Source organism: Maudiozyma barnettii (assembly GCF_903064755.1).
Source record: "Maudiozyma barnettii strain CLIB 1767 genome assembly, contig: KABA2_07, whole genome shotgun sequence".
Classification (NCBI taxonomy): domain Eukaryota; kingdom Fungi; phylum Ascomycota; class Saccharomycetes; order Saccharomycetales; family Saccharomycetaceae; genus Maudiozyma; species Maudiozyma barnettii.
Genome location: NW_024545244.1, coordinates 162060 through 189862, shown reverse-complemented (window position 1 = coordinate 189862; position 27803 = coordinate 162060). Strand labels below are relative to the sequence as shown.

The following is a 27803-nucleotide window of genomic DNA, read 5'->3' as shown; positions in this document are numbered from 1 at the left end:
TACTAACTTCTATTAGCCACATTTATTCGACAACTGATCAATTAGGGTAAATATATATATATATATATAAAGCATTAGTGCGTTTGTTTGGGATTTTGATTAGCATTACTGAGGTTGTGATTATTAAAACTTGTATTTTTTATATTGAATAAAATTACAATACAACAAAATTGAATTGAATTAAATTGGAAGATGACATTGGATTCAAAACAGCCGTCTCATATTTTGAATGATTCAAAGGTGTTAAGCGAATTGGAACATATTCATAATGATTTGATTAATAAATCAAACTTGTCTAAGAATAATAATAAAAATAAATCAAAAAAAGTATTGAACGGTGCAAATAATGCGAATTTAATCCAGGCATTATTGAATAAAGATACTTTTGTCTCTGGAGATTTAGAGATGATGGCGTTATTTAATACTGGTTTGATTAACACTCAGAATTATAAAGACGATTCAGATCTTTTAATATCAATGAATGAACATCTATTGGACTCCTGTAAACAACTGAATTTGACAAATAAGAAATTGACCGCCGACCTAGGTAAGCTTAAAAATGATGATGATACTATGACAGAAATAGAATCCCTAAAGAAGGAATTGACTCTTTTGAAACAACAATTAGATTCACCTAGTTTATTGTATTTGGTTTCAAAGGCAAAATCACATAACCAAACCCTCCTGTCTGATAAGGATTATAACGAAATGTATTCAACTATTCAAAATCCATCCCTAAACTTTTTGATGGAGAAGGCTAAACCATTGGATCAACTAGTTGTACCTGTCTCTGAATGTCAAGCATTAGAAAGAAAAATTGAATCACCAAGTTTGTTATATTTAATCCAAAAGGCTAAAGGTCAAGGTTATACAGTGATCTCTGATACAGATTATTATAATTTACAATCATCGAACGAGAAACCATCCTTACAATACTTGAAGGAGAAATCAGAATCCGAGTATTCCCATATATTGCTTCCTAATGAAACTTATGATGAAATGACTTCAAACATTGAATCGCCAAGTTTGTTGTATTTGATACAAAAGGCTAAATCACAAAAGCATACTATCATTTCTGATAAAGATTACGATATGATGTATTCAACTATAAAAAATCCTTCTTTGGAATTCTTAACTCAAAGGGCCAATGAATTGAATCAAACTATGATTCCAAAATCTGATTTTGAAAACTTAGGTGGTAGTATTGAATCTCCAAGCTTATTGTATTTGATACAAAAGGCTAAATTACAAAAACATACTATCATTTCAGATAAAGATTACAAATCATTAATGGATACATGTTATTCTCCTAGTTTATTGCATTTAATTGAAAAAGCAAAAGTTCAAGGGTATGTTATAATATCTAAGGAGGATTATTCGTGGATGTATGAGACTACACAATCACCCTCAACAGAGTTTTTAACCACGAAGGCAGGTGAAATGGGAAATACCTTGATCTCAACGAGCGAATATCAGGAAATGAAATACAATGCTAAGTCACCATCATTGCTGTACTTGATTCAAAAGGCAAAATCTCAACATTATACCATTATATCTGATGACGATTACAACACAATGTATTCTATTACCGAGTCACCTTCCCTGTCATTTATTAAAGAAAAAGCTACGTCGTTAGAACAAGTTGTTATTCCTAGTGATGAATATCAGGCAATGCAGGACGTTGTTACGCATCCACCACTAACCTTCTTGTCGAGTATGGCTCTATTGCAAGGCTACCAAGTGATCGCAGATGATTCGTATGATCAATTGAAACATCCCTCCCTTGATAAACTTGAAGAAATAGCAAAGGGTAATGGATATAAAATGTTATCTTTGCAAAACCAAGATGGTACTGCAATAACATTTACTGAAGGTAGTGATGTCTCTGAGGAAGCATTGATCGAACAAGCTGAAAAGCTTGACTTTGTAATAGTGCCAAAGGAAAAATTTGCTGAGTTGAATATGAAATTAGAAAATCCCATATTAACGAAGGATCAAATAATCGAACAAGCCAAGCTGAATAATATCGAAATTCAAGATTTGGTAACACAGCACAAGGGTGTATCGCATATGAATTATGACGACGAATATGACATTACACAAGAGAATATTTGTGATGATATTACAAATTTAAGGTCATCTGCAAAGAGTTATGGTATGTTATGTGTCCCTGAAACATCCTTTGTGGCGACCTCTCGTGACACTACACCTGATGAGAACAATATTGTTTTATTACCTAAATCTTATTTTAATAGTCTACTCGAGAATGCAAACCTTAATCTAAATGATATCCATGATGATGATCTTTTGAGGGAAGTAGAGACTAGAAGATTACAGAAACCTTTGGTCGAAAATTTCACAGCATTTTCATCCCCAAATACCAGTAATTCAGATGAAGAACGTTCAATTACACCATCCTCCAAAAATTATACTACACATGTTTCAACTAAGGTAAATGTAGGTACAAGTGGTAGAAATTCCATTAATGCCATACCTTCCAATGGCACTACTCGTCGTTCTTTATCTATCTCTAATTTTAATCTAAGAAGCCCTAGAAGAGGTAAAGGGGTAAGAACTTCTACCTCTGTAGATGGAGCAGTATCGTTAGCTGCAATGGCATATGTCGGTGATAGTAACAATATTGTCTCCGCTATTTCTCAAACAGTTATTGGTGAGTTTGTCTACAAATATTTCAATAGATTAGGTTCTTTTGGTGGGGGTGAGACACGTCATAAGAGATATATGTGGATTCATCCTTATAGTTTGACACTATATTGGTCAGAAAGTAATCCAGTAGTGGAGGATCCATGGCATCGTAAGACAAAGGGGGTTTCTATTCTTAGTGTGCAGAGTGTGGTTGATAATACCACCGGTCCAACGAAATTATACAACAAGAGTATTGTTGTAACAACAAGAGAGAAGAAGATTAAATTTACTTGTGTTGATAAACAAAGACATGACGTTTGGTACAACGCCTTGAAATATTTGATTCAAAGAAATACGGATGGCATTGACTTAAAGGATGTCTTTGGAAATCCAAATGATGAATTATATTCCGGTAATATTTTATCGTTACCTAATGAAGTTCATCATAATACCAATACATCTGTAATGCATTCACAGACTGTCCGCAGTAGAAGAAGCTCTAGACGTTCTTCTCTCTCAAAGTTTCTAAGATAGGGGAACAATTCATTAATATATACATATATACAGTTGATCTGTTTAAATAAATGCATTGTACATAATATAAAGCATGTTGAATAATAAAACATATATGACGTTATGTTTATTAATTTTACTGCATAGAGGACTTTGATTTTGTTTGGGACGATTATTTATTCCTTTTTATTAGAACTTCAAACTAAACATGAAAATTAAAATCGTAACCGAAAAATAGAAAAAATACTTAAAAATGACGTTAAATTATCACCTCTGAGAGATAAGGATATTGAGAATTAACAAACCATTAAGGCGTAAATAAATATTTTAAATAGCAAAGTAACATGTTTTTAATTTTTATTTTTTAAAAAATATAAATGTATAATGCGAAATATATAGAAAGAATCTATCAATCTAAATAATAAATAAATAAGTTGGTAATTAACAACTGAAAATTAACAGGCTTGTCTGTCTATTTTTGAAACTAAAAAACAACAATTATAATAATAATAATAATAATAATAATAAGTGGCAGTCATGAGGTGTATATGGTATTGAATTACCAACTAATACGTTGTAACAATTTTACATTTGGATGTAAATGTTTTGGTCTACAAGGTGTTGGCTTAGTAGCAGTATCTGATTCCATAACCTTTTCACCTGTTTGATCGTTTACTTTAATAGCACCGGCATTAACATAAATTTGGATATCTCTATCACTGCCATGTTTAAAACAACAACGTTTTCCATATGGACAATATCCTAATTTAGCCCAATTCACACAAGGTTTGGTTCTAAAATTGCTACGACGTTCTTTCAATTTCAATTCTTCTAGACCGTGAGCAAATTGACATTTGTTACCATATTTGCAATGACCCTTTGTAGTAAAGGATTCACATAATTCAGTCTTATAAAGTTGTTTGTTAACTTGTTGTTCCGACGAATCGTTATGAACAATTCTATTGTGTTGATGTTGATGTTGACCAGTGACACTTGTATCAACAAATTGAGATTGTAACATTTTCAATTGTTGTTGAGCTAAATGTTGATTCGATTGACTATTTTGGCCCAATCTTTGTAAATTCTCTGTAGTTAGTGGTAAAGACGAGACGGCAGGATTAAAAGCATTATTAATGTCTACTTCTAGAGATTTATTATGTAATGAATTTGAAACGGCAGTATTAGAAGTATAATATTGATTATAAGTTGTTGTTGTTGTTGATTGTTCAGTTAAAAATGGATTATAAAAACTGTTTAATTTTGCAATTTGTCTAGGAGAAGATGGACTACCTGTAGAAGTACTATCATTAGAGAATATATCATCAGTATTGGAAGGTTGTTGTAATTTTGTAGTATATGCTATATCGTTTTCATCATCTTCAGTCAATAAAGTTTTCAAATAATACTCTTCCATTTCTCTCACTTGTGAGGCATAATCCATTTCATTACTCGAGAAGACCGATGATGAAGTGGTCGAATCTGCTTTCACAGTTGGTAACATGTCCTGGTTTCTTGTTTGTGGATAGAATGGAGCAGCATACATTGTTAATGATAAATATATGTTTGTGTATGTGTTGTTTGATACTTATCTATTGGTAAGAATAATATTAATGTGTACAAAGATCAAAATAATCGTAAGAAAAGAAATGTGTTTTTAATCAATCCTTATCCCACAATTAATTTACTTATATATGATTGAAAACAAATTAGAAATTACACCCTCAACTCCCTTAACAATTACCAAGATGAGATAGTTAGAACTCTCGTACTACTTACTAACTCTTGCATAGATAAAAACTGCACCATAATTGAAAAAAGTTGCCTTTGTAGTTACACCCAGATCAGGGTGTCTTCAAATATTGTTAGGTGCGCTCCATTTTCCAGTTATTCGATGCAATATTTGACGCCTCATCTCTCTCACCTCGCTGTTCCCCACCACCACTATCTCCAACCGTTTCTGTGGTGCAAAGACAAATTGCTCCCTTACTAATAATATTTCACGCTAAGTGAAAAATGGTGGATTTTCACTTTTGCAGAGTACACCCGATTTCTTAGGGTTTTGCTTCTTGTTAATAGGGTTTTGAAAACGTTTAGGGTTGGTATTACCCTAGGGTTTTGTGATAGGGTTTTGGGTGAAAAATTTTAGTGTATGTATGGGTGAGTAGGAAGGACATCATCACATTCAATTAGGCTGGATCCATTAATGAACAGTCTGCCAGGAGGGCAGGAAAGAAGAGAGGCTGTAGTTATGAAGGAGGATTTTACGAAAGTAGTGATTTCTGTAGAGAAGTAATGTGTATGTATACACTAACAATATAGAAAAGAAAACCGTAACAGAATGGATTATATTGCGGAACAAGAACAGGAATTGGAAGTTTTGGAATCAATATATCCAGATGAATTGGAAGTATTGAACGCAACATATCCTGATATAAAGTTCAGTGTTACTTTGAAATTAGAATTGAATGATACTGCTATACATGACAATGATCTATTGATGTCCCTGAGTAAAGTGCATTTATTGGAAGTTACTTTCCAGTTTCCAGAGACTTATCCTGACATGGCACCAATTATACATATTAACCCATTGGAACAGTCTCTGGACGATAATAGTGAGAGTGACGAAGATGAGGATGAGCAAGAAGATGAGTATGATGAGCATGGGAACATTGTGTTGAGTAAGCTCGAGAATCTTGCGGATAACATTTCCTTTAAGGACTACATTGAGGAATTGACATCCATCGTACGTGATCAAATCGATAGCGATATGTTACTGGGAATGCAAATGTGTTTTGCTCTATTGGCTACGATAAAGGAAAATGCAGAGAATTGGTTCTTGGAACAATTGGATGAATTAGATAAACAACATACATTGGAGATTGAAAGACGTGAAGCTCAAGAACAGAAAAAGTTTAATGGGACACCCGTCACTAAAGAATCATATTTGGAATGGAGGGCCACATTTAGAAAAGAAATGCATTTGGATGAAAGGGATAAATTAAGAAGACTAGAGGCACATAATGGTAAATTGACTGGGAAGCAAATGTTTGAACAAGGTGTAGCAGGTACTATTGATGATACTGACGATGCCGAAATCGAGTCCATGACCAAAGAATTAGATGATGTGGATATATAATAATGATATACGCTCATACATAGATACAAAACTGTAAAACATGGGTTTTTACTAATCTTTTTTGCTATATATTTATATATATAATATTGTCATATAAGTAGAATGGGCAGATTTACATAAGGATAAATTTTTTTGAAGTTTAATTTTTATTTTGGTTTCTTTTGATGTTCAAAAACATAACAATAATAATGGTATAAGAATGGGTGTCTTTTTTTTCAGACTATATCAATGATTTGGAGTTGTTAAACAGATCAGCAAATGGGTCTTTGTCCTTGGTTGATGTAGTTTGTGCAGGAGTGGATGCCGTACCAAGACCTAACAGATCGTCCATATTTGCTGTTTTATTATTGTTTGCAGCCGCAGGTGTCGGAGAGCTGTCACTTTGGAAGTCACCAAACTCGTCCTCGTCATCACCAACGTCAGGTGATAATGCCGTGGTCGTGGTAGTGGAAGTAGTAGCAGTAGCAGCGTCAGCAGGTTCAGGTGTATCAAAATCAATTAAATCAGGCACGGCTGTATTCTTTTGTGCAGTTTCTTTGTCTTTTCTTTGTTGCTCACTGTTTCTTATTCTTTCTCTGAGCACTTCTCTTCTTTGTCTTCTTTGTTCTTCCAATTTTGATCTTTGACGTTGGGGAGGAGGAATTTGAGAATCTGGACCACGATACGTCATTTCAGATTCATCATAATCGTCGTCATCATCTTCACCAAATGTGGCACCGTTTGCTTCATCGAAATCCAGTTCATTAGCATTGTAAGCGTGTGCAGCATTTGAAGCATTTGTTGCATCATACATTGTAGATTCCGTCTGTTGCCTTATCTTTGAAGCATTTTTCTTCGAATCAGCACGAGCCTTCTTTAAGAAACTTGAATCTTCCAAATACTGTATTAATAATTCTCCCTTCTTCCTAATACCACGTTCATGAACTTCCATTTTCCCATCATTTGAAAACCCAATCTTATATTGCACGACTTGTCTAGCAATGATTTGTTTATGAGTAGTCAAACAACTACGGACTTGGTTCAACTCATCGCCGGAATCCACGTTCAATACCAGGAATTCCAAAACAATCAGACATTTCATCACCACCCGCCATTCAGACCCATAATTAACATATTCTTTACGGGCCTTTTCATAAAGATTTTTTGGTCTTGCGGCAATATGATCGATCAATCGTTTCAAAATATACTCGGTGATCAAATAGACTGGCACTTGATACCTGTTTCTTAACACTTTTTGTAAATGTTTCGGTGTAGGACCCCATGCGTCTGTATTGGTGGCTCTACGAACATCCACTTGATATGGTTCGTATTGAACAATAACGTTTTGAGCAAATCTTGCTGCGTTTCTAAAATCGTGTATCCCTAAGTTCTGTATCTTCTTTGATAAGGAATCCATCTTGCTTCTGTCTGTGGATAGATAGATATGTGGGTGGGTGTATGTATGTATATGTGTGTGTACGTACTTGTGTATTCAACTTTTAACAGAGAAAATATTTATATTTGTATGGCATCTTAAAAATGCCACATCAGTTAATCTAATATAATAATATTTTCTCCTCTCAGGGACTCCCTCAATAATAAAAAAATAGAATAACAATCGCTCGGCCTAAAAGGGGAAAACTGAAAAATTTTGAGTGAATGGAAGTGGTCCAACCAGAAAATAAATCTAATAAAGTTGGGAGGGTAATACATCATAAAGAGATAAAGAGATATAGAGAGACAAAGCTCATAAATTCAATTAAATATATATAAAACGTAAATTATTTATATTGTTATTTATAATTGACCGGACTTAGCAACAACGATTCTAGCTCTGGTGGAACCAGAAGAAGAACCCATAGATTCGACCTTCTTGACAATATCGTAACCGTCGACGACTTCACCGAAGACGACGTGCTTACCATCTAACCATGGACATGGGACGGTGGTGATGAAGAATTGAGAACCGTTAGTGTTTGGACCAGCGTTAGCCATGGACAATAGACCTGGCTTGGTGTGCTTCTTGGAGAAGTTTTCATCTGGGAATCTTTCACCGTAGATGGACTTACCACCGGTACCGTTACCTCTGGTGAAGTCACCACCTTGCAACATGAAGTCTGGGATGACACGGTGGAATGGAGAACCGGCGTAACCGAAACCCTTTTCACCAGTACATAGAGCTCTGAAATTTTCAGTGGTCTTTGGGACAACGTCATCGTACAATTGGAAAGTGACACGGCCTAAAGCTTGGCCATCTGCTTCAACATCGAAATAAACCTTGGACATTCTTAATATATATATATGTGTATGTGGGTGGGTGATTATAGTATCTAGAACACTAAGAAGATCAATTTAAAAAAAGACGTGAGAACTCAATTAGAAGAATAAAACCAACTTATATTTATCCCTTGCCCTTTCGTTACTCTCTTATATAGCACATCCCAAATTCCCTGTATTACATCTCTTCTCTCTTACGTTATTAATCTAATTGAATTACTCAATTTGTGTTCATGGGCCCCCTATAGAGCAGAGAGTGGTTGTTATCACAGAGACTGCCGTAGCACCCACCCGAACAGAGAGCAAATTCCCCTTTTCGAACGAACGAAGCGCCACTCAAATTTGAAGAGAGAAAAATGCGTTCTGCCTCTGCCTCTGCCTGGTGGTGGTGGTGGTGCGAGAATGGTCACTGCCCACGAGGAGACGGGGATGGGGGCTTCCTGTTCGGAGGCGTTGCAGTGGCGGTGGAACCCGATGGAACGTTTGCCGTGAGGAGTGATGATCCGCGGAGGGCGGGTAACGGTCACGCGATCTGGAAAGTTGAGCACGTGATGTGGCAGATTCTGTTCTCTTTTTTTTTTTTGCTGAGAGGGGGGTATGGGTTTACTCAAAGGTATCTGTTTGTGTTTTTCAGCTGAAAATTTTCGATGAGCTGAGAAAATGGTTTTAATGCAAAGAGTGCATGGGGGGATACGATCGTTTTATAAAGAACAGTTTCGTTAATGAGTTGCTAATGTGTTGCTATCTGGGAACTCGCTCAAGAGAATCAAACAAGCGACAGGAACACATCAAAGATGTTTAAAGGTGCAAGAAGACCAGGGTTCATTGTGGCTACACCACTGAACACTCCAATTGTGATGCACAGAGTTGGCAAACCACAACACGTGTCAAAGGACGACGTGCTCGGATTCCTAGAGAAGTTCATCACCGAGAAGGAATCAATAGAGTCTGTGACTGCTGCGGCCACAGCCGTTTCCGTGGACTCTACAGTTGTTGATGGCGAATCATTATCTACTACTAGCAGTACTGGTGCCATGTTGAGTATAGACACAAACCTATCTAGTGCCATCTCTCAATTGAAGAGAGTGCAAAGAGACTTTAAAGGGCTGCCACCTCTTTCATTCACTCCAGTGGCTACAACTACTACTACTACTACAACTGAAGAAATTCCTGCTACTTCTGTGACGACGGAAAATGGTGAAGAAACTATTACTACTTCTGCGACAGGAGGAAAGAAAGTTACTTTTGACGAATAGATAATTGCATTCATAGTATATATATATATATATATATATAAACATACACATAAAATACATAACCTTGTACACTATATTACATTGCAATGATCTCATCCTCGGGCACGTGACAGCGAGCAATTTCGCCGCTGACGGCTTCTTTTCCTTCAAAAAAGCTTTCCAGTTGCTGATTTTTGTCTTTTTCTGCCTGGTTTCTCTTCGCTGTTGACTCATCAATTAATGTAACCAGACAGTGCGCGACATTACATACAATGAATAGAGCAGAATAGCGAGTTAGTTGCACATTTAGACGGCATTTGCCGGTGGCATTCAATTAGATTCATTGTTAGTAACTTTAACGTGATATACACTTATATATATAAACATGCATGAAGTGGAGATTCTTTTCATCTTTCAAGATATTTAATTATTCCTTTCCATTGTTTACGTTTCTTACAGTTCACCAAAAGTATTATCTAAAATAAACATCAAAAATACGACAACAATAATGGCCGCTCAGAAAGTCGCTGGTGTCCTAGGTGCTACAGGCTCCGTTGGTCAACGTTTTATTCTGCTACTTGCTGATCATCCAGATTTCGAATTAAGAGTATTGGGTGCCTCTCCAAGATCCGCAGGTAAGAAGTATGTCGATGCTGCTAACTGGAAACAAACTGATTTGATGCCAAAGTCTGCTGAAAATATTATCGTCTCTGATTGTTCTTCTGCTAATTTCAAAGATTGTGATATTGTCTTTTCTGGACTAGATGCTGAATACGCTGGTCCAATCGAAAAGGAATTCGTCGAAGCCGGCATTGCAGTTATCTCTAACGCTAAAAACTATAGAAGAGAAGAGGATGTCCCATTAGTGGTTCCAATCGTTAACCCAGAACATTTGGATATTATTCAACAAAAACTGGACACCGCTAAGCAAGCTGGTAAACAAAGACCAGGATTCATTGTTTGTATCTCTAATTGTTCCACCGCAGGCCTTGTTGCTCCTTTGAAACCTTTGGTCGACACCTTCGGTCCTATTGATACTTTGACTACCACTACTTTACAAGCCATCTCCGGTGCAGGTTTCTCTCCAGGTGTTCCAGGGATCGATGTCCTAGATAATATCATCCCATACATTGGTGGTGAGGAAGATAAGATGGAATGGGAAACTAAGAAGATTCTTGGTTCTTTATCTGCCGATAAATCTCATGTCGAATTGTTAAGCCCAGAAGAATTGAAGGTCTCTGCTCAATGTAATAGAGTTGCTGTCTCCGATGGTCACACCGAATGTATCGCTTTGAAATTCAAAAACAGACCAGCTCCTTCTGTCGAACAAGTAAAACAATGTCTAAGAGATTACGTCTGTGATGCTTACAAGATGAAATGTCATTCTGCTCCAGAACAAACTATTCACGTTCTAGAACAATCAGACAGACCACAACCAAGATTGGACCGTAACAGAGATAGAGGTTACGGTGTCTCCGTTGGTAGAGTCAGAGAAGATCCTGTATTGGATTTCAAGATGGTTGTGCTGTCTCACAACACTATTATCGGTGCTGCTGGTTCCGGTGTATTGATCGCTGAAATCCTATTAGCAAAGGGCATGATCTAATGATGATACATACAAAAACTGCAGCAATATATCCACACGTAGATATTTATATATTTATATATTTATATATGAAAACTAATAAATATTAAAATTAATATTAATTACATTTCTTCTTGGTCTCTCTATGGCATGCATGATTATAGTGATATTATTTGTTTTGCCTTTAGTTACTCTTGTTTAATTTTTTTTTCAGTTTAAGGCGAAAACCGTCGAATGTTTAATTTTGAAAATTTATCTATTTGGGTAAGGCTTAAATAAACAACTACCTTTTTTTTTAAAGCATTATTATAATATATATGAGTGTAGTTGCAAATTGACGAACGTGTAACATCCTATTAAGGTACGGCGAACTATTCCGTATTTAATTTACTTTCTATTATTTTTTTTTTACTTCTACTTCTGCACTACCTACCGATTTCCTCATTAACATCAATATCGTCATGGGAAGTTCTTTTGGATCGGTTGTGCCTTCAAGTAGTTTCAATTTTGGTGCAACATCTGGACAGAACCCGTTCCATAATAAAAGTAATACCAATTCCAACCGTAATACTAATAATAGTGCTAGTAGTGGTAAAGGAAACTTTTCAAATCAAAACTTCTTCCAAAAGGATAAACAAAAGAAGAATAAGAAGAACCTTAGTCCGAAGAAAAGTAATGAAACCAACTCAGTTCCTCATAAAAGGTTTATGATGTCTCATGATAGAGGTGTCCTACAGGTAGGATCATTGCTTAGAGATCCAACAGCAATGGGGTTCGCACAACGAACACATAGTCTACGTGAAGTACCGAAATTTCTCATCTCACAACAACCTCAATTAAAACCAAAGAAATTTAAACAGGATCATTGGGATAGAATAAATCAAACAAAGATGTTGAACCTCGAAGAATCTATACAAGATATGACGGAACTTTATGAAAAGCTTAAGAAAATGCGCGATACTGAAAGAACAATAATGGAAGATAAGGGACTTGTGGACAAAGCAGATTCGGCAAAGGATCTTAATGATGCAATTGTATTCCAGGGGACATGTTTGGATATGTGTCCTATTTTTGAAAGAGCTAGAAGAAATGTCGAATATACAGTTTATTCGTATGAAAAGGATGCTCCGGATGATAAGAAGGCCTCCAGGTCGAAATCATTGAAAGTTTTTGCAAGACCGGCAGCAGCTGCAGCTCCACCATTACCTTCTGATGTTAGACCACCGCATATTCTTGTAAAAACTTTAGATTATTTAGTTGATAACCTGCTACCGACTTTACCCGATAGCGAAGGGTTTCTTTGGGATAGAATGAGATCTATAAGACAAGATTTCACATATCAAAATTATTGTGGTCCAGAAGCTGTAGATTGTAACGAAAGGATTGTTAGAATACATTTGCTTATTATTCATGTTATGGTTAAATCTCAGGAAGAATTTTCTTTGCAACAAGAATTAGAACAATTACATAAGTCGCTAATTACTCTGTCAGAGATATATGACGATGTTCGTGCAAATGGAGGAAGTAGCCCAAATGAAGCAGAATTTAGAGCATATGCATTACTTAGTAAGATAAGGGATCCACAATATGATAAAGCCATTCAGGATTTACCTGCAGAAATTTTACAAAACGATTTAATTCAGTTGGCGCTATGTTTTAGAAGAATCATTTCGAACTCTAGCTTCGTTGAGAGAGGTTATATGAGAACTGAAAATTGCTTGAATTTGTATGCACAATATTTTAAATTGATTCAATCCATACAGGTTCCATTCCTATTAGCATCCTTTTTAGAAATCTATTTAAATGAAGTCAGATTCTACGCAGTGAAAGCATTATCACATTCCATGAACAAAAAACATAAACCAATTCCAACAATCGTTATTTCAGGTGAATTAATGTTTAATAATTTAGAAGAGTTGACAGAATTTTGCCAATATTATACAATAGATATGACAGATGAAGGTGTTGACCTTAAGTCACTAACTACTAATTCACATCGATTACCTGAGAAGAAACCACTAAGAAACCATTATTTGGCTTGTGTAGACGAAAAATTAAATGCAACATCCTATAGCGTTATTATTAATTCAGGAAAACCTAATATCGATACTCTAAAATATAATACCACTGGACTTCAAAATGTTATTACAATTGAAGAGGAACCTCAGAAGACACGTATACCGGATGATGGTCCTACCAGTTTACCCAAGACAACTGGTGGTTTAGAAACCTCTAAAGATGATATAAAAAATCAAGAAGTAGGTATAAGTTCATTAGTACCAAATAGTATTCCATTAACTAATAAACAAGGACCAGTAACTAATATATTACAAACAAGAGTCGTTCCGTTCAATACTGTACCGTCTATCCATGAAGGATTTACTAATACTCCCTCAATTTCAAAGACTGCGGTAAATCTCGCGAATAATACAGTTACTTTAGAACCAAAGTCGACACATTTAGAGTCGTCTGTTTCAAATAAGCATGATATACTTGCACAAAATAATAAAAATGAAAATTTAGAAAAAGAATTTGAAAAGAAACAATTAAAATTAGAAGAAACTAAAAGAAATGAAATTAAAAGAAAACAAGAAAAAGAAGAAGAGAAAAGAAAAAGAAAAATAATTGCACAGGATAGTGCAATAGCAGCTATTACTAATACCATTATCAAGGATGTTATACAGAAACAATGCCAAACAATTGTAAATAGCTGTATAAATAGCAGAAACAATCGAATAGAAGTGCTAGATGACTTAGCTGTTGAACTTTATGATGCATTCATTCACGAAAAGATATATTTTGTATTTTTAGAGGCAAAATCTGATTCTCAAAGAAATAAATATCTCCAAAAACCTTATTTCAAAAGGTGGAGCCTAGCATTGAAGAAAAAGCAAGGACGTCAAGAAGCTTTGAAAAAGCATAAAACCGAAATACAGAATTTGGAGAGACAACTTGGAGTTCCCGCTCTCAGCAAATCAAAGCGATTACTTAACACTCCTACTACTACGGATGTCAATTCTTCATTCCTGTTAAACTCATCCATAAAAAATAAAAATATGTATTCCCCTGTCACCAATGAAAGTAATCAGTTTTCTCTTGAATTGATTAAGAAAAAAGGATCATTATGGAAGCCATTCGACCTAAAAAAATTGTATTTAGATAGAGTTGCCACCAAATATCTTCGTCAAATGAAACAATCAAGTGATATCTTTATTTATTCAAAATCTTGGAACACTGTATCGAGCTCATGGATTTTGAGCAAATTCGATCTTAAGGACTCCAAATCTGTAGCCCACGTGGGTGATGGGAACTTGACCTTAAATATCAAATGTATTGATGAAAGGTTTAATCCCACTGATTTTACAGAAACCCAATTGGTTATTTTTAATACCGGGGTGACTGATGACAGTATTTTCGATTTAGAGATGAAATTAAAACAAGATGGTGAAGACCTTATTAAGTTAATTACAGGGGTTGCTTTGAATACCAACACCAATTTTAATCTATTATTGATATATTGGGAGTCGTCAGAAACCCAATTATCTGATTCAACAATTTCGAAACATTTAAAATTAAATAGAATTGATAGAAATTTCAATGGGATATTAGAAAATATTGGATTCGTTAAGGTCAATGAAAAGAATCCCGATATATCTGTTAAAAAAGGTTTGGTAAAAATATCAGAATCGTTCCAATATAAATTGACTGACAGAGGTAAGTATCACGAGTCACTCAACAAAAAGCGAAATCAACGTGTAACCTCTCAAGAAAAACAATTAAGAGCAACAAAGTCTATTGATGAAAAGATGAAAATAATGCTTGAAACAGAAAATGTTGCATATAATAAACAGATCAGCGAGGGGAATACATATGCACATTTACAACCGCATATTGCAGCATCCCGAAAGTTAAGAAAGAGAAAGTTGCCAATTTTGGTATCAGAAACAAAATCCAGTAAATTCAAAACACCCATGGGTTCTAGAATGAGATATTCATCTCACACATCGACAGACTCATTACCACAACAATCGCATTTAGCAATCAAGGTCAGAAATGGAGTTTCAAGGGTAGCATCACATCATGGACCACTTCCTTCCGGAACACCGTCTCATAGCACAAATGTTCCAAACACATCATACGATTCACACGTTATACCATCATTCGGGAGCTCTGTTGGTAACAATACCTCATTTCATGGAATATCTCATATTCCAGGTACCCAAGACTCAAATATATTTCATACTCCATCAAATGCTATTACCGGAGATGAGTCAGTAATTGAACTACAACAGGCATCAGTTAGGAAGTCATCAGATATACAAGAATTGAAGAGCCTAATTGCCAGTGTCAAAAAAAGAGTAAAACCTCACGAGTAATAGATATATCTGTTATCATTAACCAATGGTAATACAATACTCTAAATGAACATTTCATATAATTGAACTTATTAAATAATGCATAAATACATTTGTATTCACTTCTCTTTTATAGTAGTATATTCATCACTTTACACGTAATGCTAGAAATTTTTTAAACCAGTTTTGGAATACTCGATGCGATGAGGTAAATGCGCTGAAGTTGTACATGATTAACATGGCTTACATATACAAAATATTATATAATCAATAATTTATCATATTAAACAAATTATTTTAAGTACGTATTAAATATTAATTTTCTTGAATACATAACAATAATTGTACACAATTCAACATTCTAACAATCTATAACTCTACTAAAATGACCAATCTAGAAGAAACCTTGAAAAATGTTCGTGTAGCTCTTAGTGAAAATGATGCTAAAAGAGCCTTAAAGTTGTTAAAACCTTTCAAGAAATCATTGACAAGTGAAAATAGTAATAACCTGAATCTTAAACAAGTATACGCTGAAGCATACTTGGAGAATGGTCAGTTAGAAAAAGCATATCCAATTTTGGTCTCTTGCTGTGAAATTGATCCAACGGGTGCAATTGGAGGTTACGATAAATTTTTCACTTTAGGTCAGATTATTGGTGGTAAAGATGGGTTAAACGTTATGCAGAAGGGGATAGAAAATGTTTCAAGTATCAAAGAAATGACACAAGAACACACAAACAAGATTGTAAGTGGACTCTTATCTATGATTGAGATATGGATGACTGATTTATGTATGGAACCTAATGCAGAATCTGAATGTGAACAGTTAATTACAAATGCCATGGAAATTTCTGGCGAATCTTCTCCAGAAGCATGGTTAACCTTAGGTTCGATTAGGATTTCCCAACAACGTTTTAAGGACGCTACTATTGCATTCACCCAAGCCTGGAAATATTTTGAGATTAAAAAGAATGAAGCTGGTAAAGCAGCTTTGGATAATGGTGCACCAACTCACGAGGAGTATGCTGAAATGTTGCAGCCTTTAAGTTCGTTAGCAAAGATGTGCATGGAAGTAGGATTGTACGATATTGCATTGAAGGTCGAGAATGCCATTAAGGATATCGATGAAGATAACCTGGAAGGTTACTACCTGGAGGGTTTCACAAATTACCTAATATGTAAAGTTGAGATTTTTAAGCAACAGAATCCAGATATTGATCTAAGCCCTGAAAATATTTACGAATTCAACCAGCATATACAGGAGATCCCATTACAATTAGAAAATGAAGCAATAGCCGAGCCTTTACAAGAGGCAAGGGTTGCATTAAGTTTTGCCAACAAATTAGGTGATAATGTGGATTCTAATGACGAGGTTGCAAACGAATTAATCTCCGGTACAAAAGCTCTATTGGGTGAAATTGGTGGTGTAGTAAGTGACGAAGAACTACAACAGCTGAGGAAAGGTGTTCCTGTCGATGGAGAAATTGATGAGGAGATTGAGATTGAGTATCTCTCTGAAGAGGATGGAAACTAAAAGAAAGAAGTATATGTATTTTAAATCATAAATTATTATATCTTATTCGTATATAATCACAATTCAAGAATATACACAACTCGCATTTGATACTAAAACTCCATGTTACTTGATCAATATAATATTTTATATTAGTATGAAGAGTTCTTTAATTTCATAATATAGGTGATCATCTAAGTACATTGAGTGAAGGTCAATCATATATACTTAGTAAAATTATGTAAAATGGTCCATTGATATACATACAGATATCCCGTTGATCGAATTTAAGAGACTAATATGTCATCAGTCGCATTGTTTATCGTGTATTGATTATAGCATAATACTAATTTCCAGTGTTTGACTCTTGTATTGTTAAGTTTTCCTTTAGATTTGATTCCAAATGATCAATATCTTCCCACTCTTCTTCATTATCGTCTACGTCATCTGCACCTTCGATATCGTCTTGAGACGGGCATAGTCCCTTAGTTATGAATTGTGTAAGGTAGAATGGACGCGCTAATGTATTATCCTCATCTTCATCCTCTTGGTTGGGTTCGACAAAAGATACAAATTCCTCTGGTACCAATCCTGTTTTATTTCTCTCTTGGTTCTCAGCAACTAGCCACCCTTGGCCATGTCTATAACTTATAAATAATGTGTCCCCTTCCTCAAAACCCAGTTCATTGTCGTTTTCTGGTTTAAAACTATATAGTGCAATTGCCCTTTTATTCACAATGTAGTCATTCGGTAGTATCACACTTTGCCGTCTTCCAATATCTTCTTTATCTTCTTCTACATCTTCATCTCCCTCTCCTTCGTATTCATTTGTATATGAATCGTCGCCTATATACCCACCGATATCTGTTACATCTTCTGTTTCGTCCAAACCATCATCATAATATCCATAGTGTAACGGATTTGATTCTTCATATGCAAAATCCCTTATTGATATGTAGCCAACTAAGGATGTCTCACTTCCTTCATCACTTTGTTCATCATCTGATATATGTTCGTGTGTAGATATATTCGTCAAAGGTCGCGAACTCTCTTTATTTGTGGGTATTCCATTTAGTAGTAATGTATCATTCGTCGTACTGATCATATTTCAGATGTATCTAAAATCTTTCCTTTTCTTTCCAAAGTAATTAAAAAATAATGGTTTTATTTTGTAAAAAGTATTACTATGATTTGTTAAACACACTTGGTCTTGTTTGCTTGTTCTGTAGACTCTATAATAGTATAAGAAAATAACGTCTTTACTGTACTGGATGTTGAAGTGATTTTGACATTGTTCTTTTTGGTGTTGAAATTAATTATATACAGTTCTGTGCAGACAAAGGCAAAATTTCGAAAAAAAATAAATCATGCAAGAAGTTATATATAGATGGGATAAATAAATGATAAGATAGAATATACTCTCAAGAAGAAGTTTAAACATAACAAAAAATATATATAAGCGGTAGTTAAATTTCATTTAAATGAGTACATCACACAGACCACAATTAGAGGCAAGGAGTGGTGCTAAGGCTGCTGGTTATTCATCGACATCCATTGAACATGCTAGATTACAACCAGGACACAAGTCTCTAAAATATAGAGATCACATTAGAGACAGCATACAGTCAAGCTCAAATAAGGAGAGTGACAGTACAATTACAGTGACAAATAGTTCGCTGAATCCAAATGAAAACAGAGGGATGGACTTAGATACTGAAGAGGTTAACCGAGATAAGAACAGCTCAAAAGTAAAAGACAATAAGAAGTCACTTAATCAAGAATTTAAACATTTGAAAGATGCTCAAGTTGAGGGGGGGAATAACTCTGGTAATTCGCAATCCAAACCTAAAATTAACAAAATTAAAAAGGGTTGGAGGTCTGGTACAACATTTTCAAGAACAAAAAATGATAAAAATAAAAAGGGAAAGGATGATTATGTGAATAACATAACAAAATCAACTTATCATCAAGATTTTATGAAGAAAATCGTTGATTAGATTTTAAATATCCCAGAAAAAGACAGCTGTACATTAAGAAAAGGTGGTACTGGTTTGCTTCCTTTAGGGGTACTGTTGAATGTTGTAATGGTTTCCAACTCATTAAATAAGCAGATTAATACTAAAATATTTATCTATTTCATATTCAAAAAATAAGAAAATACGATCTTATAATGCAAAAATACTATTCATTTTGAAGTTACTGAAATGTTATAAAACAAATGATCAAATATGTTTGATCAACACTATGTAGGTCATCGTACTTAAATGTTTTCCAAAAATATAGTTTTACTGTCGCTACTTCTCCATCTTTTTTAAGAATTTTTTAAATTTACTACGTTTCTTGTGTTTCTCCGTACTTTCTTCCATTGGTGGTGATTGAACTATTGGAATTATGTTCTTCTTCACTTCGTACTGTGCTGCACTATGCACATGAGAAACGGGTGCGTTCATGTTGCTACCCATTAAGAAACTTGGAATATCATCTTTAACTTTTCTGTCATCATTTAAATTCAAGACTTCTCTTGGTTGAGTTAAGTTCTCAACACTCCTCAGGAATGAGACTGGTTTCAAAACACCATCACTGCCAATAAAAACATCTTTGTTCTTTAAATTAGATTGGTCATAAGCAGCTCTAATTTCAGAGTATGTTATACCACCTAGAACGTAATAAAAGAATCTTTGTCTTGGACCTTCATTCTTTAGCGAGTTACCATTTCTCGACCATGCTGCCTTGTGTCTTGAGTTTCTCAATGATGAAGAAGATTGTGCAGTAGCTGCAGCTCCGACAGCTTCTCTTTCATCATCATCTAATAAATCAATAGGTTTATCCTTAACGTAAGGGAACTCTTCTTCGCTTAATAACAGAGGGTTCGCAATAACTTTAGAAAGAATATTACCGACAGCTGGTACATATCTTGATGTAACGTAAATATTTGGATCCTTTACAATTGTGTCATGAAACCATGCTTTATGGAATGGTTTATCGCGCGCATTTTCCTTGATTAATTTAAATCCTAAGTTATCAAAATTCTTGAATAACAATATGAAATGGGGGAAAAATTCATGATCCTCTCTCACTCCAATGAAACTTAGAAGTTTCAAGAAATCCGATTCTATCAGGCCACCTCTAAATAGTGCATATGCTATCAGCAAACGAATTTTGTCTGTAATGTTACATTCCTTGGTCAAAAGGGTTGTTAGGACTGTGTCTATTATATGTTTACATTTTTCGCCATCGATGTTCAACCCGAATCCAGCAAGATTCTGTTCGACCTCAGCAATAGTAGTTAATTGTCTTTCTTGGTTGATTTTCAAACATGACTCTATTAATATCTTATGAAGCATTATCCTCCTTCTGTCTTCGTCAAAGTCCTTTAAATGAGCAACCACACTTAACAAATCAGTGGTATTTTTCACTTTAGATCTATCTACTAATAATGGATTCTTCGCTATTAATTCTTTTATTTTTCCACTCAATTGTTCGTTAGCATCTATAATATGAAGATGTTTTAGATCAACCCAATCTGGGTCTATTAAATCAGCCAACTTGGAAGATTTTTCTTCCAAGTCACCAGCTTCATTCTCAGCTTTATAATGATACACATCATCCCTATCAATGTCAGGCACCAAATCGTATGCCATAGCTTGGTAATTGAAATCATGTAATATGGGTGCAAATTGATCCAAAGATCTTTCGGTGATTATAAATATGGCTCTTGGTCTTGAAGATGGCGGAGGGAAATCCTGGTGATCACGTACGTATGAGTCTAAGGCTTCTTGGAATTGAACTGCTAACTTTTCTGCTAACCTGGTCGCTGGAGATAATTTAACTTCATGGGGTAGAGCCTTAGCATATCGTATAATAGGGTACTCACCTGTAACAATACATATGTTGATTAATGACTCGATAGTTTTATTAATATTCTTTTCGATCAATTCTACACAACTTTTGTTATAAAAGATTTGAAAGGGCTTATCAATGTCCAATGTTTGGAAAAATTGAGTTTCCTTTGGGGCAAAAGCCAATTTTATTTCATTCATAGAAGCAATGAAAGGTTGTAGAGTCTTTTTATCCCTTAGGAAGTTCGCTATGTGATTTTCCATACCAGGTAAGAAGCGAATATGGGCCTTCGAGTATTTTCTATCTCTATTGTAGAAATCTGCTGATATACAATTGATATTATACTTAGTCGGTTGTAGCATGTAGATGACCTCAACACTAGATTGACCTTTCCTTCCTCGAGCATCAATTTTCTCGATACTCGTCACGTAGTTAAGTAGATCATTTGCAGAAACAAATAGAGATTCGAACAAAGTACCAGTATATTCATCAATAACCAAAAATTTGATATTATGTGGGGTTTGAATACTCTCAAGAGTTTCTAGGAGATATTTCCTTTGAAGCTCAATTAAATCAGGCATTTTTATAAAGAGAGGAGTGTCAGATTGATAAATGACTAAACAAAAGAGGGGTTATGAAAATACAACTATTTCTATCAATTTCCAATAATAATATGACTAGCAATTAAAACGGTCCAAGCCCATGTAGATTCTGTAATAATTAATTTTTCGTTTTGATTATACAGACGGTTAGTATTAAAGATCGCTTGCTTCTTTTGTTTCCTGTCAATTCTCCCTTTTATCATTTGACATTGTCCTATTTATGAAAATAGCGATCCTACCGTTAAACGAGAAAGTCTCCAGTTATGATTATTTCAGTTGCATGCCCTAGCATTAGGGTTTGGATGGGCCAAAGAAAAAGGAAAAATTTTGAAAAATTTTGGGAAATTTTGAAATATTAAATCTTGATGCATTTCAGGAAGGTGATGAGCTACATTTGAAATGATCACAGTAATTTAGAATAGAATGTTATTGATTGTTAAGATAGTATAAGAGTATTAAGAACGATGGCTATTATTCACCCAATTCAAAATATTGTAGCTTTTGGCGACGGTCTCGTAATTTTTGCGGTCATAAAAAATGTTATTCTAGCATACAAAAGGCAAGATACAGGTAGTTATAAATTGATTGGTAAGTGGACTGATCAATATGATAGAACAGAATCAATTAAGGATAAGGTCACTAAGGAACAGGACAGACAAATCGATGAGAATGCTAAGAAGCAAAAGGATAATGAAGGTAATGTTGTTATCCAAAAGAAGAAAACTGAGGCCAAGATTCCTGTACCAGGGCCTGGGGCACCTCCAGTGTATTCATGCATAAGAAATCTACTTATTTCCAAGGATGGTCATAAATTGCTTTCTTGTGCGGACTCTGACAAATCTGTCCTGGTTTTCGATATTGATCTTAATAATGACACAAATTGTTTACAGTTAGTGAAAAGGCAACCATTTCCAAAGAGGCCAAATTCTATTACCATCACTGATGATGGGAAGACGGTTATAATGGCAGATAAATTTGGTGATGTTTATTCCATTCCAACAGACGGTGAACCATTAAAAGATATTAATGATGAGTTGGATCCAATTCTAGGTCACGTCTCAATGTTAACCGATGTTCTATTCAAAGTTGATTCTCATGGTAAGAAATTTATCATTACTACCGATAGAGACGAGCATATCAAGGTATCACATTTCCCTCAATCATTCATTGTTGATAAATGGTTGTTTGGTCATTCGCAATTTTTATCCTCTATTTGTTCTCCTCTATGGAAATCTGAATGGTTATTTAGTGCTGGTGGTGATGATTTTATATATTTATGGGACTGGGAATCAGGTAAGAAATTGTCTGAATTTAAATACAGTGATATAATCAAACCATATTTGACTGAGAAGCATCTGGCTCCAAGCAGATTCCAAAATGAGTCAAACGATATTATCGAGTACGCGGTCTCTAAGATCGTCGCTTTTTCAGGTATACCTTATATTGCATTTTTTGTAGAGGCTACGAATATTCTTTTTATTGTCAAGATTGATGTGGAAAATAAAAAGATATCTGAAAGTAACACTTTGGAATTACCTTATAATATCATCTCTTTGAATACCGCTAACGACAATGAAGTCATTGTTTCTCTTGATAACAGAGATTCTAACGGAGAGAACTTCGTTAAATTCGTAAAATACAATTCGCAGAGTTGTATTTTTGAAATAAATGAACAAAAAACTAAGGAGTTAGATGCATGCTTTGATACTTTGAAAAATGACAGCAATATAACTGTAGAAAAAGAAAATATTTTCCCATTGTATTCTACTACAACATTAAGAAAACATGGGGAGCATTACTCTTAAACATCATGTACCATAGTTAATAATATATTTCTCTAAATTTTCATTAAACATAAGGTTTTCATATAATATATATATATGTGTGTGTGAACGTTAAAAGTGTTGCATTCTCGATATGTATATAAAGCTCATTTGAATTTTTAAACGAGTAGAACAGTCTAGTTGAAAGCTGCAAATTGTATCCTTGTTCTTTCCAGGTTAGAATCTACGATTGGTTCAGTCTCGGAAATACATCTTTCAAGTCTATCTAGGTTATTTTGGAAGCAGTTCTGCAGACAAGCGTTCAAAGTGACTTCCGTGTCCTTCTCTAGGTAGGAACCTAAGACTTTCTCAAAGAACTTAATATCAACAGTTACCTGTAATAATCCATCAGAGGACAAATTACCGATAAATGGTTTAAAGGACTCGAACAGGTACCTAGAAATGAATACTTGTGTTTCCTTAATAATCCGGTTGATCAGTTGAGGCCCAATCCTAAAACATTCACTATGCACATTAATTAGCACCATTAAAACTTCGATAATATAGTCATTGACCCTAAATGAGTTAGATGAGTAATTTGACCAACTAATTTCATGGAATCTCTCCTCGAGAACATTCCTTAATGTAATTTTCAAATCAGATAAGTAGTTCCCAAAAATTGACGATTCCATCTTACCCAAAAGATTGAAAATCTCAAGCGGTTTAGAGCTCAAACTCCACTCGAAAGAGTCATCAAAATATCTTAGAATAGTTGGGAATGTGAATTCCCTAACATACTGCAAGTTGGTTAATGTCAAAATGGTGTGAGAATTTCTTGGATTGTCTTTATCTTTTGCCGCATTCTTCAAGATAGCTTCCAGCACTGCTTCCATGGATATTATTTGCTGAACCTCAATCCCAGTTAAAATTTGTTTGGATGGATAATTAACAATTGAAATGCCATTAATAATTGGTAATTTTTCAAAAGAGAATAGAAAGCTTCTTATAACCTGGATGCTGTACTGTTGCACTAGAAGTACTATTTCTGGGAATTGAGTAACACCATATTCTATCGAATCTGTAGAATTCAAATCGCCAGCCTCCTCTGTGACCGATTTATATACTTCCCAGTCTTCCAGTTTGTAGAAATTAGATACATCTCTTAATTTGGTGGACGAAATAGCACCAATACTTCTATCGATAGCTAATGATACTAATTCTCTTGCCATATCAACAGTACTTGTATTGATACCTAATTGGGCCAGTTGTGTGACAAATTTTAGAAAGGGCTCGAATATCAAAAGTAAATATCTAACACATCCTAAACCATTCGCTCTTGGAGGTACAAATCCATAATCAAGGGGAGAACCAGAGTCCTTTTCAACTTTTGTTGAATTTATAACCTCAGATGACGATAAATCTCCTGTTGTAAAATTTGATAATGAGGCCTGTGATGATTGGAAGAAAAACAACAGTTTTTTGAAAATTGATCTAGTAAAATTGTCACCTTTAGTTCTTATTACATTTGCATCTTCTTTTGATAAAGTTAGAATTCTTCTAAAATTATCAATTGTACGGTTATCACCAATTAAAATGTTATCTTTCTTCTTGTCATTGATTATAATATTTTGATATGTTCCATCCAAGAAATTTTCTGTATGTTGCCAAAATTGTATAAAGTTGTTAGATATATCTTCGAATTCTTTAACATAACGTAAAATTAAGAGCCACATTTCAACGATAATTGAAGTGTCTGTTAATCCATGGTATGCAGTAAGGTTGTTTTTAAATGGAATGTCATTTGATCTATCAAGTACACTTTCGGTGCTATTATTAATATATGAGTCATAAATGTTGTTACTTGAACCTTCCCTTTGATCACTTTTTAAATTAGAGTATACTATAGGTTTAAACAATTGGCCAATGGAGAGATAATAAGATAGATTGACACCATCGATATCATCGGCATCATCAATACCAATATGCAGAATTCTTTTCTGGGCCTCCACAATCTTAACCAAAAGATGGTTGGACATTTTATTTAATTCTTGTTCAAAATTATCAACATAAAAATCAAACCATTTTAGAATTGGGTTGTTTTCCTCCTTGAGATCTAATAATTTTGATATCATTGGTAAGAAAATTTCTCGTGATTCCATCTTGATTGAATTCGAGTTCGTTAATAAACCTTCCCATGTTTCTTTTCTATAGCTATCAATTGTACTTTCTACCTGGCTCCAGATTAATTCTATCACTTTCGGTACTTTATTGGATTGACCAATAGAATCTGTATTGGTCTTATTTGTTTTATCAGATTGAGTTTTGGAATTAATATTACCGTACAGTTTAAATTTCTCAATCATTTCTTGACCTTTAGAATAGTTGTATATAAAACTTGAGAAATCTTTCTTTTCTAAATATTTCTTCAAAGTCTTTGGAAGATCAAAAAATTGTCTGTTATCTTCAATAAACTGTTTTGCCATCTTAAAATTGGACATTTTAGTGGAGGTGTCCATAATAGGTTTCAATTTCATATTTGTGGCCCTGATAGATTCATCCACTTTTTCACCAAGTTGATCAATGTTAAGATTATTATTGTCTTGTTCTTTATTATCTGTAACATTTTGTGCAAACTGATTGTAAATCTTGTCTAATCTGTTTTTTATTTTAACATAGCTTGTAAAGTTATCTTGAACAAGAGTCTTGAGGTCATGGGATTGATCTTCGATAATAGAATTTAGATTGTTCAGGGATTGGTTCAGATCCTCGAATGTGTCCTTATTATGTACATCTCTTAAGAATTTATTCACGATAAACTTCTTATCATTAATCATATATGTTGCAATTTCAGTCTCATGTTTGACATTTAATTGTTGCAACGAATTGGCAATATATTCGTTATTTAAGGGATCCCTTAGACGATCTTGTGATTTAACCTTAGAAGCATTAGAATTCTTTTGTTCGTTAAACATCTTTTGTTGGGCTATAAGATCCTTTAATACATCATAGGAATTGTCGGAATCAGGCACCACATTATTCCATTTGCTTAAATTGAATACATAGTTGGAATCTTCCTCCCATGATGTTTGTGGATCTAAAGTCTTAAGATTGTAAAAATCCTCGAGAGTCTCCTCGTTTAATTGCAATGAACTCATGGATTAAAAACAAAAATTAATTAGTATCCTATTTGTGGGAGCTTTATGAGTTTCCCCTGTATGTTAATTTCAATTGAATATTTACCTATCTTTCGTTATTGTTCCTGTAACTATGTAAACAAAGGTTCCACCTACTACCATTGGTGTTGTTCAAATAGTTCTTAAACCACACTATTTATTTTCATTTAGTCAACGGTCAGCGAAAACAGTTAAACTTGATCATTAAAGGCGAACCCGAAAATAATTCTAAGTAATGAATCGTATTTAGATAATACATAAAATTATTAGCAAACAGAATAAAGCTAAAGAGAGAAATTTGGAACAACTTCAAAGGTTATTAAATTATTCCTAGTACACAGATATCTATACTATATGCGTTAGAATGAGTGAAATACATAATAATCCAAACGTAACTCCAGCTGAGAGCGACTTTATTCCGAAACCTGAAATGGACAAGGACGAAGAGATGGATGAATTCAATGATAATGAAGAAGGACCTGTTGTTTTTGAATCCAAAGGGGCTGATAGTGTATCGAATGATGGAGAAAGTGGGGACGGTGATGAAGATGATGAAGATAGTGGACATGATAAAAAGAGAATAGATAATGGTATAGGCAAGTTATTTGAAATACCTGAATTCACAAGAAAAGATAAGGCTTTGGAAGAGATATTAGAGTTGATGGATAGCAATGCTCCGATCATTCCTGATGCCGTCACTGAATACTACTTAAGAAAGAATGGGTTTGACTGTACAGATCTTCGAGTGAAACGATTATTGGCTCTTGCCACACAGAAATTCATAAGTGATATTGCAAATGATGCCTATGAGTATTCTAGAATTAGATCAAGTGTTGCGGTAAGTAACGCTAATAATGCACAGGCAAGGGCTCGACACTTGATGCAAGGTCAACAACAACCAGGTCAACAACAAATAACGCAACAGCAACAACAACAGAATGAAAAAACGACAGCTAGTAAAGTTGTGTTGACAGTTGACGATCTAAGTAGTGCAGTACAAGAATACGGTTTGAACATAGGACGTCCAGATTTCTACCATTAGTTATTATGTTCTTACGAATGTGTTAGAAATCCACTTAAATTGTGTGAACTGGGGAGGTCTGATCAAGACTGGTATACAAAGTATACATATGGTTTCCAATCTCTTATGATATCTTTTTGTGTTAGCAGATTATATAATTAAATT

At 34.5% G+C, this 27803-nt stretch overlaps 15 protein-coding genes across 15 annotated transcripts; 9 read left to right on the top strand and 6 right to left on the bottom strand.

Moving 5' to 3' along the window:
• Window positions 1–192: 192 nt before the first annotated feature.
• NUM1 (Num1p) lies at window positions 193–3180 on the top strand (the record flags this gene model as incomplete). Its single annotated transcript, XM_041551589.1, has 1 exon — window positions 193–3180. The coding sequence occupies one exon, from the start codon at window positions 193–195 to the stop codon at window positions 3178–3180; it is 2988 nt and encodes a 995-aa protein (XP_041407523.1).
• A 538-nt stretch (window positions 3181–3718) lies between these two features.
• On the bottom strand, window positions 3719–4702 carry CTH1 (putative mRNA-binding protein CTH1; the record flags this gene model as incomplete). Its single annotated transcript, XM_041551588.1, has 1 exon — window positions 3719–4702. The coding sequence occupies one exon, from the start codon at window positions 4700–4702 to the stop codon at window positions 3719–3721; it is 984 nt and encodes a 327-aa protein (XP_041407522.1).
• A 795-nt stretch (window positions 4703–5497) lies between these two features.
• On the top strand, window positions 5498–6295 carry GIR2 (Gir2p; the record flags this gene model as incomplete). Its single annotated transcript, XM_041551587.1, has 1 exon — window positions 5498–6295. The coding sequence occupies one exon, from the start codon at window positions 5498–5500 to the stop codon at window positions 6293–6295; it is 798 nt and encodes a 265-aa protein (XP_041407521.1).
• Window positions 6296–6515: 220 nt separating this feature from the next.
• On the bottom strand, window positions 6516–7691 carry ENT5 (Ent5p; the record flags this gene model as incomplete). The annotated part of the gene is made up of 1 exon (XM_041551586.1): window positions 6516–7691. One exon carries the CDS (start codon window positions 7689–7691, stop codon window positions 6516–6518), a length of 1176 nt encoding a protein of 391 aa, XP_041407520.1.
• Window positions 7692–8071: 380 nt separating this feature from the next.
• On the bottom strand, window positions 8072–8560 carry CPR1 (peptidylprolyl isomerase CPR1; the record flags this gene model as incomplete). The annotated part of the gene is made up of 1 exon (XM_041551585.1): window positions 8072–8560. The coding sequence occupies one exon, from the start codon at window positions 8558–8560 to the stop codon at window positions 8072–8074; it is 489 nt and encodes a 162-aa protein (XP_041407519.1).
• Window positions 8561–9345: 785 nt separating this feature from the next.
• Window positions 9346–9807, top strand: RPA14 (DNA-directed RNA polymerase I subunit RPA14; the record flags this gene model as incomplete). The annotated part of the gene is made up of 1 exon (XM_041551584.1): window positions 9346–9807. One exon carries the CDS (start codon window positions 9346–9348, stop codon window positions 9805–9807), a length of 462 nt encoding a protein of 153 aa, XP_041407518.1.
• Window positions 9808–10294: 487 nt separating this feature from the next.
• HOM2 (aspartate-semialdehyde dehydrogenase) lies at window positions 10295–11392 on the top strand (the record flags this gene model as incomplete). Its single annotated transcript, XM_041551583.1, has 1 exon — window positions 10295–11392. The coding sequence occupies one exon, from the start codon at window positions 10295–10297 to the stop codon at window positions 11390–11392; it is 1098 nt and encodes a 365-aa protein (XP_041407517.1).
• A 440-nt stretch (window positions 11393–11832) lies between these two features.
• SAC3 (Sac3p) lies at window positions 11833–15747 on the top strand (the record flags this gene model as incomplete). The annotated part of the gene is made up of 1 exon (XM_041551582.1): window positions 11833–15747. The coding sequence occupies one exon, from the start codon at window positions 11833–11835 to the stop codon at window positions 15745–15747; it is 3915 nt and encodes a 1304-aa protein (XP_041407516.1).
• Window positions 15748–16111: 364 nt separating this feature from the next.
• On the top strand, window positions 16112–17260 carry ACL4 (Acl4p; the record flags this gene model as incomplete). The annotated part of the gene is made up of 1 exon (XM_041551581.1): window positions 16112–17260. One exon carries the CDS (start codon window positions 16112–16114, stop codon window positions 17258–17260), a length of 1149 nt encoding a protein of 382 aa, XP_041407515.1.
• A 325-nt stretch (window positions 17261–17585) lies between these two features.
• NBP2 (Nbp2p) lies at window positions 17586–18344 on the bottom strand (the record flags this gene model as incomplete). Its single annotated transcript, XM_041551580.1, has 1 exon — window positions 17586–18344. One exon carries the CDS (start codon window positions 18342–18344, stop codon window positions 17586–17588), a length of 759 nt encoding a protein of 252 aa, XP_041407514.1.
• A 376-nt stretch (window positions 18345–18720) lies between these two features.
• On the top strand, window positions 18721–19236 carry CWC15 (U2-type spliceosomal complex subunit CWC15; the record flags this gene model as incomplete). The annotated part of the gene is made up of 1 exon (XM_041551579.1): window positions 18721–19236. One exon carries the CDS (start codon window positions 18721–18723, stop codon window positions 19234–19236), a length of 516 nt encoding a protein of 171 aa, XP_041407513.1.
• A 297-nt stretch (window positions 19237–19533) lies between these two features.
• On the bottom strand, window positions 19534–21660 carry SEC1 (Sec1p; the record flags this gene model as incomplete). Its single annotated transcript, XM_041551578.1, has 1 exon — window positions 19534–21660. One exon carries the CDS (start codon window positions 21658–21660, stop codon window positions 19534–19536), a length of 2127 nt encoding a protein of 708 aa, XP_041407512.1.
• Window positions 21661–22145: 485 nt separating this feature from the next.
• On the top strand, window positions 22146–23486 carry TRM82 (Trm82p; the record flags this gene model as incomplete). The annotated part of the gene is made up of 1 exon (XM_041551577.1): window positions 22146–23486. One exon carries the CDS (start codon window positions 22146–22148, stop codon window positions 23484–23486), a length of 1341 nt encoding a protein of 446 aa, XP_041407511.1.
• Window positions 23487–23641: 155 nt separating this feature from the next.
• On the bottom strand, window positions 23642–26599 carry SEC5 (exocyst subunit SEC5; the record flags this gene model as incomplete). The annotated part of the gene is made up of 1 exon (XM_041551576.1): window positions 23642–26599. One exon carries the CDS (start codon window positions 26597–26599, stop codon window positions 23642–23644), a length of 2958 nt encoding a protein of 985 aa, XP_041407510.1.
• Window positions 26600–27047: 448 nt separating this feature from the next.
• TAF10 (Taf10p) lies at window positions 27048–27659 on the top strand (the record flags this gene model as incomplete). The annotated part of the gene is made up of 1 exon (XM_041551575.1): window positions 27048–27659. The coding sequence occupies one exon, from the start codon at window positions 27048–27050 to the stop codon at window positions 27657–27659; it is 612 nt and encodes a 203-aa protein (XP_041407509.1).
• Window positions 27660–27803: the final 144 nt, after the last annotated feature.